At 38.6% G+C, this 12,228-nt stretch overlaps 2 protein-coding genes across 5 annotated transcripts in view; one reads left to right on the forward strand and one right to left on the reverse strand.

Moving 5' to 3' along the window:
* The window catches only part of LOC126366622 (cardioacceleratory peptide receptor-like), a 478,107-nt gene that overhangs the window by 26,603 nt on the left and 439,276 nt on the right, over positions 1 to 12,228 (reverse strand). For all 4 annotated transcript variants that reach the window (XM_050009806.1, XM_050009805.1, XM_050009807.1 and 1 more), the window contains exons 4-6: positions 11,806 to 11,909; positions 1,871 to 1,964; positions 941 to 1,036 (exon numbers count right to left, since the gene is read on the reverse strand). In XM_050009806.1, the coding sequence (XP_049865763.1) occupies positions 941 to 1,036; positions 1,871 to 1,964; positions 11,806 to 11,909 (294 nt within the window). The remainder of the gene's footprint in view (positions 1 to 940; positions 1,037 to 1,870; positions 1,965 to 11,805; positions 11,910 to 12,228) is intronic.
* LOC126366577 (uncharacterized) lies at positions 2,269 to 6,146 on the forward strand. The gene is made up of 2 exons (XM_050009723.1): positions 2,269 to 3,224; positions 6,011 to 6,146. The coding sequence occupies exons 1-2, from the start codon at positions 2,417 to 2,419 to the stop codon at positions 6,022 to 6,024; spliced, it is 822 nt and encodes a 273-aa protein (XP_049865680.1). The 5' UTR covers positions 2,269 to 2,416; the 3' UTR covers positions 6,025 to 6,146.

Raw genomic sequence — 12,228 nt, forward strand, 5'->3', positions numbered from 1 at the left:
TATAAATATTCACTAACTTTATAATAACCTTTTTTGTAAAGTTTTTGTTTGACTACTGTCTTAAAACAGTTCAAAAGACCTGTCTAGGTAAGAGGATTCCGCAAAAGCGCCAGGGAGATGGATTCTTTCAGAGACAGAAGCCTATATCATTCGAAAACGTGCCAAGACTTTATCCATAAAGTAGTTTATTCAACCCTTTGACATCAATATCTTAGGGATTGGACTAGTAATGCTATCGAAAAACACGATCATTTCTGTTACTTTAACAGATTTATTGCTGGGATATATCTTTTCTATTTATATCGACAGTTGTTAGAAACAGCTAAAGAAATGTTAGTGGAATGATTCGCCTACGGACTAACATAAGGCAAAGACGTTTCAGTCAGAAAATAGTACAAAACATTATCTTTAATTGTATTTTCCACCGCCTTCAAAAAAGAAGGAGATTATCATTAGGTATCTATTTATTAAATGTTCCTTATATTAACAAGACATATCATTATTATTAGGTTATTGGCGAGAGGGAAACCACTGCCCTATTTTTCCCTAAAAAAAGTATAATGGAAAATGCTAAACCGGCAAGAGCGTGGCTCTTAAATTAGTGATAATATTAAATAAGTCACTAAACTAAAGATCAGTTTGTTGGCGACGAATATTAAGCTTAAATGATGTAAGCTTAAATACTTAGAGTTCCGTACGATGCTATGTTTTATTTCCGGCTAGGGCTTTAGGAACGTCGTATTATTCTATGTATCCTAACCTTCTGTGCTTGGGAAGACACGGTAAACGTTGGTCCCGGTTACAACTTACTGATGTATGAACGAAGGCGTTACATGGGTCATGTCAGAAGCCTTTGGCGGCTCAATAATAACCCTGACACCAGGGTTGATGGGGTTGGTCATCGACGTCATAGCCCACCCGATAGAAGAAGAATCCTTACCTTCTACTTCCTGCTTGTCAAAGAGTATCAGCATGGGAACGCAGAATGCGAAGCTGATGAACCACGCCGCGACTATGAGAGCTCTTGCTCTACGCCCTTTGAAAAAAAAATCTTATTAGTTAAAAGAAAAAAGAGGGCAGCAGTAACTGTCAGTACTATTCAGAGGCGGAGGACAGAAGTCCTGGAATGGCTTTGTAATAGACTACTCTGGGCGCCATCCCACTTGCGTCAGACTGCGGGGCGGAAGGCAAGAGGGAAACCACTGTCCTATTTTTCTCTAAAAAAGTAGCATGAAAAAAAACCGACAAGAGCGTGGCTCTTAAATTGATGATGACGATGAAAAGAAAAAGTATAGCAATCGTCGGAAAATCCAGTGTCATTAATTTTAATTCAAAGAAAGCATGCATTACCCAAAAAGCGTTGGTAGGTATATTAGTGAAAAGTTTTCAAACTCAAAAACTCAAACTCAGATAGGTATATCTTTATTCAGCCTAATGAATAAAGATACTAACTATAAGATAAGCAGTTACTCTTTGAATTGTCAATTTATTTTTCGTTTATTTGTAACATAAATACAAAAACTTAGTAAGTTTATATAGAAATGTATATTTAATCAATAATTTAAAGAAAATACATTATTATTTTACTCTCTCTCTCTATTTAAGAGCTGCGCTCTTGTCGGTGGAGTAATCGCCATTCCTCTCTTCTTCCCGCCAAAACCTTCACCTCCCGATACGACACGACCTGCACCTTCTCTTTTTTTTGCTTTATTGAAGGGAAGAGAGGAAGGGGTAGACTCCGATTCTGCAGTCAAATTGCTTATGCAATTTTGCAGGACATTGCATTTATACCAATGTTATTTAAGGCCTTAATAATAATAAATAATTATAATATGAATATTAGGTAACAAATAGTAATTATGACACTTACAACTCCCAGTAAAATTCATAGGATGAGTGATGGCGTCACATCGGTCCACACTCAGTGCCACTAGTACGTAGGTTGATGAATATGTTACTACACCCTGAAACATAATATTAAACATAATAATGGCCCCGATTCCTGCAGACACCGCCTAATTTTATTTTAAGTTATATCCGTCATTTTCATATCCGTCGAAAAGGAAAGGGACGGATGATTCACAGCTCTTAATTTTAGGAAGAATGAGTAAATGAATGTGTCGGGTTATTGACTGATGTAAAATTTTTAGACGGTTGGTTTAGATTTGTGCTTAAAATTGACGTGTGTTCCATAAATTTTATGCTTGTCGATTACCCGTCCCTTTCCTTTTCGGCGGATAAGAAAATGACAGTGTTGTATATGTAAGTAGACCTACATACATCATTAGGAGAACGCGCCTCGCGCGCATTGAATAAACCAGTCTGTTTGTAACCACCGGTTGTTTCACTTGCGTACCGTCGATACCTAACAGTGGCGACGAGCATACTTACCCGCGTTATATAGTGAGAAAAAAAAATGTCTACTTCTGTATTTGGAATTCTTACTACGTTCGACCACACTGTACAAGACTGGAAAACCTATCGCAGTAGATTGACACAGTGGTTTGTAGCGAACGACATAACGAATAGTACGGACGTAAGTGGAATAAAGAGACGAGCGATATTGCTAAGTGCATTATCGGAGGGTACCTACAGACTCGCTGCGGATTTAGCCTTACCTAAAGATCTACAGTCGGTGCCGTACGAAGATATACTTGGATTACTCGATAAGCATTTTAATCCAAAGCGCACGGGGTTTGGTGACCGACACAACTTTTATGCCTCGACACAACAGCTGGGTGAAACTCACTCGCAATGGGCGGCAAGGCTGCGCGGTTTAACCGCGAATTGCACTTTCAGTAATGTCGAGGAGACATTGCGAGACCGATTTATAATGGGGTTGCGACCCGGTGTCGAAAAAGAAAAACTGTATGCAATGGACATGACAGATCTTACACTGGCCAAGGCTGTGGAATTCGCAGAGAACTTGTGCAGCGCCAAGGCCGCCGCTGCGGCTAGCGTGGGCGCTGCTGCCGGGACACTCGTTGTGCACTCGGATATAGTAAACAAGATTTCGCAGGGAAGTAAACATGTGAAAAGTGGAGTACCCGGAAAGCAAAAGTGTACAGTGTGCGGTTATACTAATCACAAGTCCTCGGAATGTCGGTATTCTGATTACGTGTGTCGGAAGTGTAATTCTAAAGGTCATTTGCGTAGGATGTGTCCATCGACCAAAGTGAACTACGTAGAAAATGTAGCCGGAGGGGAGGACGTCGGTGATGATGGTAAGGTGTTCAACATTCGTTCACTGAGAGGCGAACCAATGGTAGAAACTGTATATATACGCGGTTTACCCCTCAAATTTGAGATAGATAGCGGATCAGCTGTTACTGTAATTCCTGAAGTCATGTGGAAATCGCATTTTAAAGACGTGCCATTGTTACCTTCACGGAAAAAACTAATTAGTTATTCTGGTGATAACATAAAGTGTGTTGGAATGATACGTCTGGATGTGTGTTATGATGGCTGCACGCACACGTTGGACGTGCATGTTGTGTGTGATGGCGGCCCACCCCTTCTAGGCAGGGATTTTATCTCGTCATTTCAGTTAGAATTAACTCCAGTTAAGTACTGTCAAGGAAAAAACTTATTAAGTGTAACACAACTCAAAACGTCATTTCCACATTTGTTTTCTGATAGACTGGGATGTTTTAATAAATATCAAGTGCAGTTACGTCTAAAAGAAAGCACAAAACCCGTTTTTTTTAAAGCACGACCGATCGCGTTTGCGTTACGTGCTAAAGTTGACAAAGAACTGGATAGGCTCGTCAAATTAGGTATTCTTGAACCCATCGACCATGCCGAATTCGCGTCACCAATAGTACCGGTTTTAAAGAAAAACGGAGATATTCGTATTTGTGCCGATTTCTCAGTCAGTATTAATAAACAACTAGTGATTGAGCAATTTCCTCTGCCAACAGCAAACGAGCTGTTTTCCAAATTACATGGTGGTAATAAGTTTACAAAGTTAGACCTGTCTATGGCCTACAATCAGTTCGAGTTGGAAGAGGCATCGCAAAAGTTGACTTGTATAAACACACACCGCGGATTGTTTAAGTTTACACGTTTAGTCTTCGGGCTAGCGAGTGCTCCGGCAGTGTTCCAGCGAGCCATGGAGTCGCTGCTGGCGGGGATGGAGGGGGTGCTGTGCTTGCTGGACGACGTGCTGGTGACGGGCCGTGACGATGCCGAGCACGCCGCACGTCTCACTAAAGTACTGCGCACCCTGCAAGAGGCCGGCCTCACCTTACAGCAGGAAAAATGCGAGTTTTACATGGATGAAGTTAGCTATTTGGGCTATGTTATTAACAAACATGGTTTAAAGAAATCACCGGAAAAAATTGAAGCAATTGTCAAAGCCAGTTCACCCGCTAATGTCACACAGCTTCAATCTTTTTTAGGTTTAGTTAACTATTATAGAAACTTTGTTCCTAATGCATCTTCTTTACTTAGTCCTTTATATGACCTTCTTAAAAAAGGCACTAAATGGTCGTGGAATGACAGTCACAAAATAGCATTTGAAAAAATTAAAGAATGTTTGTCTTCAGAACAAGTTCTTGCCCATTTCGACCCGGATGCAAAACTCATTCTTACTGTCGATGCTTCTCCTACCGGGTTAGGAGCGATTTTGTCGCAAAAAAATAAGGAGGGTCAGGAAAGGCCAGTATCATTCGCATCTCGAACGTTGAACTCCGCAGAAAAACGCTACTCCCAGATTCAAAAAGAGGCCACAGCTATAATTTTTGGTATACGTCGTTTTCACCAATACCTATATGGTAGGTCAATACCGTTTATACTACGTACCGATCATAAGCCGCTTATTTCTATATTTGGGCCGTACAAAGGAATTCCCGAAGTAACGGCTAATCGACTGCAAAGATATGCGATGTTTCTAAGTGGTTACAATTATGTAATAGAATACGTGCGTAGTGCTGACAATATAGCAGACTTTTTATCACGTGCGAATCAGGTCGGTTCCTGTGAGAGTGAGCGAGAGGAAATAGATTACAATTCGAGCTCCGAGTTATGCGACCGCGCCGCTTACGTTTGTTTTGTGATTGACGGAAGCTTACCTGTGACCTTGGCCGAGCTGAGTCATGCGACTAGTAAGGATGCTATTTTATGTGAAGTTGCGAATTACATCACGAATGGTTGGCCACGAAAAGTGCCAAACTCGCATATTGCACCTTACTATTTATGTAAATCCCAATTATCAGTAGAATGTGGATGTATAATGAGAGGTCACAAAGTGGTGATTCCTGCCGCGCTAAGAGAACGAGTTTTATTAGAAACTCATCGTTCACACCTCGGTATCGTTAAAACGAAAGCAGAGGTTCGTTCAAGGTTCTGGTTTCCGGGTGTGGACAAGGCTGTAGAGGAGATGATCGCGTCGTGCAATCTGTGCATACAGTTGCGGCCGTCGCCGCCGCGCGAGCCGCCCGCTTCCTGGCCATACTCACCGCGCGCATTCCACCGAGTGCATATAGACTTTCTTGGGCCATGCAATGGACGAATGTATTTAGTGTTGGTGGATGCGTATTCAAAGTGGCCAGAAGTTTATGATATGGCAAATACAACTACATCTGCGGCCGTCATAGATAAACTGTCCGATTTCATGTCTAGGTACGGAATACCAAGGAATATTGTGAGTGACAATGGCACAGCTTTTTGTTCACATGAGTTCAGAGCTTTCTGTGATTCCAATGGCATAACACACATAACATCACCACCGTTTCATCCAGCCAGCAATGGCCAGGCTGAAAGTTATGTAAAAATCGTTAAAAAGGGAATTAAAGCAAGTTTGCTGTCTAGTTCAAATATTAGGGAATCAAAATTAAAGTTATTACAATATTTATTTTGTTACCGCAATTCACAACACAGTGCTACTGGTTCTTCTCCCGCACAGATATTGTACGGCCATAAACTGAACTCTCGTTTGGACTTAATATTGCCTACATCATCACTCGCATCCTCGCCTACGGATTCACATTGCTCTTTGCCAAACCAACAGTCTACACAACTTAAGGCGGAGATAAAAAAACAATATGAACCAGAAACCAATGTATTGTACAAACAGTTTTGTAATAACAAATTCAAATGGAAATTAGGGGTTATACAAAAACGCATAGGTAACGTATTGTATTTAGTTATGGACAAGGAAACAAAAAAGTGTTATCGTAAACATATAAATCAATTAGTATTATATAAGGGAAAGATCGTAGATACAAGGGACTGTGACAAAACGTATACACAAATAAACATACCATACTCACCACCGTCGTTGCCGTCGTCACCGCGTTCCGTCACGCCGCCGCCATCGCCGCCGTCGATGCCACCGCCGCCGCCACATTCTCCACAGCCATCTGTGTCTACGCTATCACCTACCATGGCTGCCACAGACATATTCAGTCCAAGTACGCCGCTTGGACCATCGGCACCTCCGACATCATCACTAGATTCGTCGCTCAACGCTAGAGAACAAGAGCAAGGGGAGAGGAAGGAAGAAAATGAGCCGGGTGTGACAGAGGATTGTGTCTCGGCAGATGAAGACTTCCATGAGGCAGAAACAAACGCAGAGAATGATCTAACTGCAAATCCTCAAAGAGTGTTGCGTTCACGTCCCAGGATAGATTTCAGGCGCTTTTTCTAAATTGTTATATTATTAGTAAGTCCTAATTAAGAGAGGAAAGATGTTGTATATGTAAGTAGACCTACATACATCATTAGGAGAACGCGCCTCGCGCGCATTGAATAAACCAGTCTGTTTGTAACCACCGGTTGTTTCACTTGCGTACCGTCGATACCTAACAGACAGATATAACTTAAAATAAAATTAGATGGTATTTACAGGAATTAGCACCAATATTCACATAAAACATAATTGCTAAGAACTAAAACCGTCTATACTATACATCCTGCAGATTGTTGGGTTTTTTATGCTGCATGACGATTATACAGCATGAACACAAAAAAAAATATTAATTTTCCGAGAGGAAATTCCGCTGGTTATCAACTCAGAATCATGGTCTGAATCATCCCCTTCAGTATTCTTTATGGTATCACTAACACCCGTAAGTACATATGTATACCTGTAAGTACTTGTACGGGATGTTAGTGGCATCGTACTGAATACTGAGGGGGATAATAATTCAGACCATGATTTTGAGTAAATATCAAGTGAAATTTTCAGCCACAAAATTCGAGATTATTTTTGTCTTTTTTTAAATTTATTTTCAATTATATACTTTCGCGATGGCAAAAAACAACACTTGAATAATGATCTGAACACTCGGAATAATGATCTGAATCAGCCCCCTTAGTATTCGTTACGATATCACTTACACCCCGTACAAGTAACTATTTACAGGTAGCCATACTAGTGTGGAGTTAGTGAAAACGTAACGAATACTTATGGGGATTGTTGATAACAAGTGGAATTTCCTCTCGGAAAATTCATGGTTTTTTTATATTTTCTTAAAATTATTTTCAGTTCAATAACTTTGCGACGGAAAATTCCGCTTGATATCAGAATCATGGTCTGAATCACCTATCAAAGTTTTTATTACGATGTCACTAACACCCTGTATACCAAAGCGCAGACTGGATTGGAGTCGAATCGTAGGTAGGTAAGTGTGTAGGAGCAATATGTAATAAAAAATATGTACCTATTTTTGTAAAGCGTACTGATACTAATTTATATGACGTATATGCATGAATAAGTCAATTTTGAATTTGAATTTAGAATTCCAAAGGCCGGTATTTCTAAACAAAATAGCGAAACAATTGGTTTGGATTTTAAAAGCAATTTACGGGCGTTGCGACCGACAAAATTTATCGCATAGTTCGTGTACTCGTAGCGCAGTGTAGTAGACAGCGTAACCCGTGCTACAGCGGTCGAGTCCATCAACATAGACTTTTATTTTTAGACATAATACTACACTTAGTTATATAAAAGTATCTTCAATAAACCCAAGGCTCATTTACACCCTTCCTTCTAAAGCACCATAGAAAAATGACGCTTCATTTATTACAGGGTCCATTATTAGGCTTTTTGGCGCACCGTTCATTGTATTACGAATTATGTCAGATACAAACGAACCGTGGTATTGTACGTTACGTAGTCCCATTGACAATTTCAATGGTATATTGATTAGCATTATAGGATCCAGAAGAAAATAAATGACTGTAGATTAAGCTTAAGAAAGAGACAATCGGATTTGTAGCATCGTTTCTGTGGCATGTGGAATCAATTTTGTAAGGCCCATAGCATAAGGCGTATTTTAAACGCTCGTTTCAGGAACGCGCCTCTTGCGCGCCGTAGATGCTGGTTGTTGCGTTTGCATTGATAATAGAAGCGCGCGCATGAAGCACGTATTCGCGCGTTTGAAGCGATACAAACTGTATTGCTGTATCTGCGCGTATACGCGCAGTAGAGGCGCGTTTCGTTAGCTTAGACCTTGTTCAGAAGGCGCGATTTACTCGCGTTTTCATACTACAGAGTAAATAAAATTAATTACTTTATAGACTCCTGCATGCTTGGAAATGTGCGTTTGTATCCGTACGATGTTAAGTACTCTGTGGTATGACAACGCGTGTAAATCGCGTCATCTGGACAAGGACTTAGGTTACAAGGTTGCGATCGAATCGAGATTCTGCGCGTCGTATGCGCGTTTAAAATACGCAATGTGCTATTCCAATTTCAAACTAAAATTCAAACTTTTATTTCGGTATTGTTTTCTACATCCATAATTGTTAATAAATAACTTATGCTATGCGCCTACTTTAATAACAGTCAAAATCATTCATATTTTGACAGAAGCGTTTGTAATGAAACTCTGCGCCTTTATAAACGTGGCTTAAGGTCATGACACTAATAACCCAATCTGTTCCGATTCACAATTTCCGTGTATTTCCCCCGCCCTCCCCGAATAATCATCTGCCATCTTTGAACGAATGACTCGTCAAATCCTTTGATCAGCTTGGTCAAAGATAAAGTCTTGATATTGGGACCGTCACACGCCTGCTCATTTTGATGACACTCGGGTAAAAATAATACAACAGTGAGCATTTTCGACACGCCCTTGATAAGATTTCGTTGTCTTTATATTCAATACAATTAGGTAGTTTCTTAGGCCATAAATAAATTATGAAATTCTGATTACTAAATAAAGACAGACCTAAAGGTAACAAAAATGTTTTCTTTTTTCTGTTTAACTTATTTTTATGAATTTTATTTCGTGGTAAACTAATTAATCCGAAAATGTTAGAGTCTATACAAATTAGAGTGCCAAACACCAGACTTAGGCTCGTAACACAGAGAAACGAAGTATTTGCTTTGCCTCAGTGTAGGACGAATATACTGAGGTACGCACCTTTGACTACAGCCCTCCGTACCCTTAATGATATCGCACATGAAATAGACATATTTCATTGTTCGCTGGCGAAATTCGAAGAGGCCGCTTTGCATTATTTAACCAATAAGTAATATAGAATTTAACATAAGTTCCTATTTAATTTATTTATGACATTGTTTTTTAGACTATAAGTTCTTTCTTGTTTATTTAGTACGTAATGTCTCATGTTATGTTATTGTTTCCAATTTTTTCATTAATTTTTAATACTTTGTTTGAGAATAAGAATAATTATGAATGTTGAACATATTTTTTAATTTAATAACGCATTTTTTATGATTGCTATATATTTAAGATGTTGTCGAATTGGGACCCTACCTGTAATGAACACATTGTATGAGCATGTAAGAATTTAATAAATAAATAAATAAAAGTAAAATGTAATAACAAGTGCGACATTTTGTCACGTTTTCCATGACGTCACATGTTGCTTTCTCATACAAAATATACCATAGAAATTTCGTGTTTTGACGTTTAGTAAAAAGTAACTGATTTGACTAGTTAGAAACTAGCCTATTACAAGAAAGCAACTTAATTGTGTTTCAATTTAATTTTGTTTGCAATAATAAGAACTTCTATATTTGGGACTGTTGGGCTTGAATAACAGGGGGGTTAAAATGGCCACATCGAAGCAATTCATCTAAAAAAGCAATATTGCTATTTGATATTTATTTGCATTGCGCACTTACTTTTATATGCGTAAATGTCAAATTGCAATATTGCTTTCTTAAATGAATTGCTTGGATGTGGCCATTTTAACCCCCCAGATGTCCACTCCTCGCGATCTTAACAGGAGATATAAGAATTAAAAGAAGATATTTTTTGTAGCACCTAAAAATACCTACACATATTATTCGTACGCTTTGATTTTGAATATCACTTTGGTCCAGTGGTACGTTGGGTTGCGTCTTCAACGGGGAGCGCCGTTTCGAGCTCCAGTTACGAACTTGCTCCAATGAATTACTAATTTATTTCGAAATTAAATTTTATTTTAGCAAAGCGAAATTTATTTTAAAAGAAATTAAACAAAGTATCGGTTTTGAAATGACAATCATAATAATTATGCATAGGTAATTAAAAGAGTTGGCTCGACCAATAAAGACGGCGATACGGCACACCACCTATCTCGGTGGTCTAACAGAAAGTTCGATGAGGTGTGGGTACTTAGTTCATCTTGCAAGTTGCATTGGATGTAGCTCTAGTGGTTTGCTCCGGAGCGAAAGTTTGCGAACCGGTGAAATTCACCAGTGATTTGTTGATCACTGGAGATCTCCGGAGAATTCATAACATTTGGTATATTTATTTAAAAATATTTTACAATTTGAAACGTGTAATGAAATTTAATTACCCAAAAGCGGTGACTATGCTTCATTAACCGCCAATGCTACGCGAAGAGGGGTGTTATAAGTTTGATGGCTATGATTGTAGCTACAGAACGGATGGTCCAATTTGAATACGGTTTTTTTTATTTTGGCCTATTTTTTAATCGAATTTGACCTATACCACCCGTCTGAGCATTGTGCTGAGGGTTAAAAATAATAAGTACAAATATTAACATGGCATTGTTATGTGTACTGAGTAGATAGATAGATAGAAGTATGTTATGTAAGTATGTATGTGTTTTCTTAAATTTTTATATATTTTTCCTTTACCGGAATTTGTTTAAGTATCCTTTATATTAGAATTGGGTGCTGGGTTTCTTAGACGTACAGGATCCAATCTAACTTGTTCGACACTTTCTGCGTTATCATCTTACAAAATTACGTCTTGTAAGACCGTGTCATAGTTCCTAGTAGTTTTAATAAGTTTCTGGATTACCTACGTCTTATAAAGTTCAATTCGTTGGTAAAGGACTAATATATATATGGTTTACTCGAAGTTTGAGTGGTTTAAGAGTTATTGTAGAGTTAAGATGTGCCTGCACATCCAAGAAAAAATCTAAAAAAGCAATCAATCTTTCCTAAAGTTCCTAAATAAATGATCTGTCAAACGTAGAATATGTCAAAAGCGGAATCTGTCAAATGTCGACTAAACCTAGCTTTGTTTCTTAATTTTGTTCAGAATAATTGGCATACAGTCGAACATAGGATGAGAAAATACTATTGACAATAACATAAACACAACTTCATGCCAATTCGGGTAGTCAAAGGTACATCCATCGCAAGATGAACTAAGTGCACACTTCACCGAGTTTTCTGTTAGATGAACGTGATAGATAGTGAGCCGTATCGAGCCAACTGTTTTAATGAAAACTGCACTTAAGATGAATCAATAAATTATTGGTGCTAAATTAATAACTTATTGGAGCAAGTCCGGTAGCGGGGTTCGAACTGTCGCCCCCAAATTAAGAAGCAAGCCGGTGTACCACAGGACCAGGGTAGTTGTCAATAGTTACCTGTAAATACTTAACCACTTTGCAGGTTATGGATCCTGCAAACCACGTAATTGTTATCCGTTGTATCAGGTCTGGCAGTACGCTTATTAATCCAACTAGGAGATCTGCAAATAAAAAATATTTATGTGCCAAGTGCCTTGGCCTAGGTCAAAAAAAAGAATACAATTTTATCTAAAACAATGAACCATTAATAACGAACATTGTTATAATTTGTTGATCTGTTACCTATTATAATCGGCGAATCTACAGTGCACGGTAAAACTTTTTAAGTTTGTGATGTACTGTACTTAACATGATAATGTACTTTGCAATTGTTTATAATAATAAAAAAAAACCATTTGGTGGAAAAAGAGCGCCAAAATTTCGTTTCAATTTTAATAGAAAATGCTTTTACGAATCACACTTTCTGATGTGATAAAATAA

The sequence above is a fragment of the Pectinophora gossypiella genome, chromosome 5 (genome assembly GCF_024362695.1).
Source record: "Pectinophora gossypiella chromosome 5, ilPecGoss1.1, whole genome shotgun sequence".
NCBI lineage: Eukaryota > Metazoa > Arthropoda > Insecta > Lepidoptera > Gelechiidae > Pectinophora > Pectinophora gossypiella.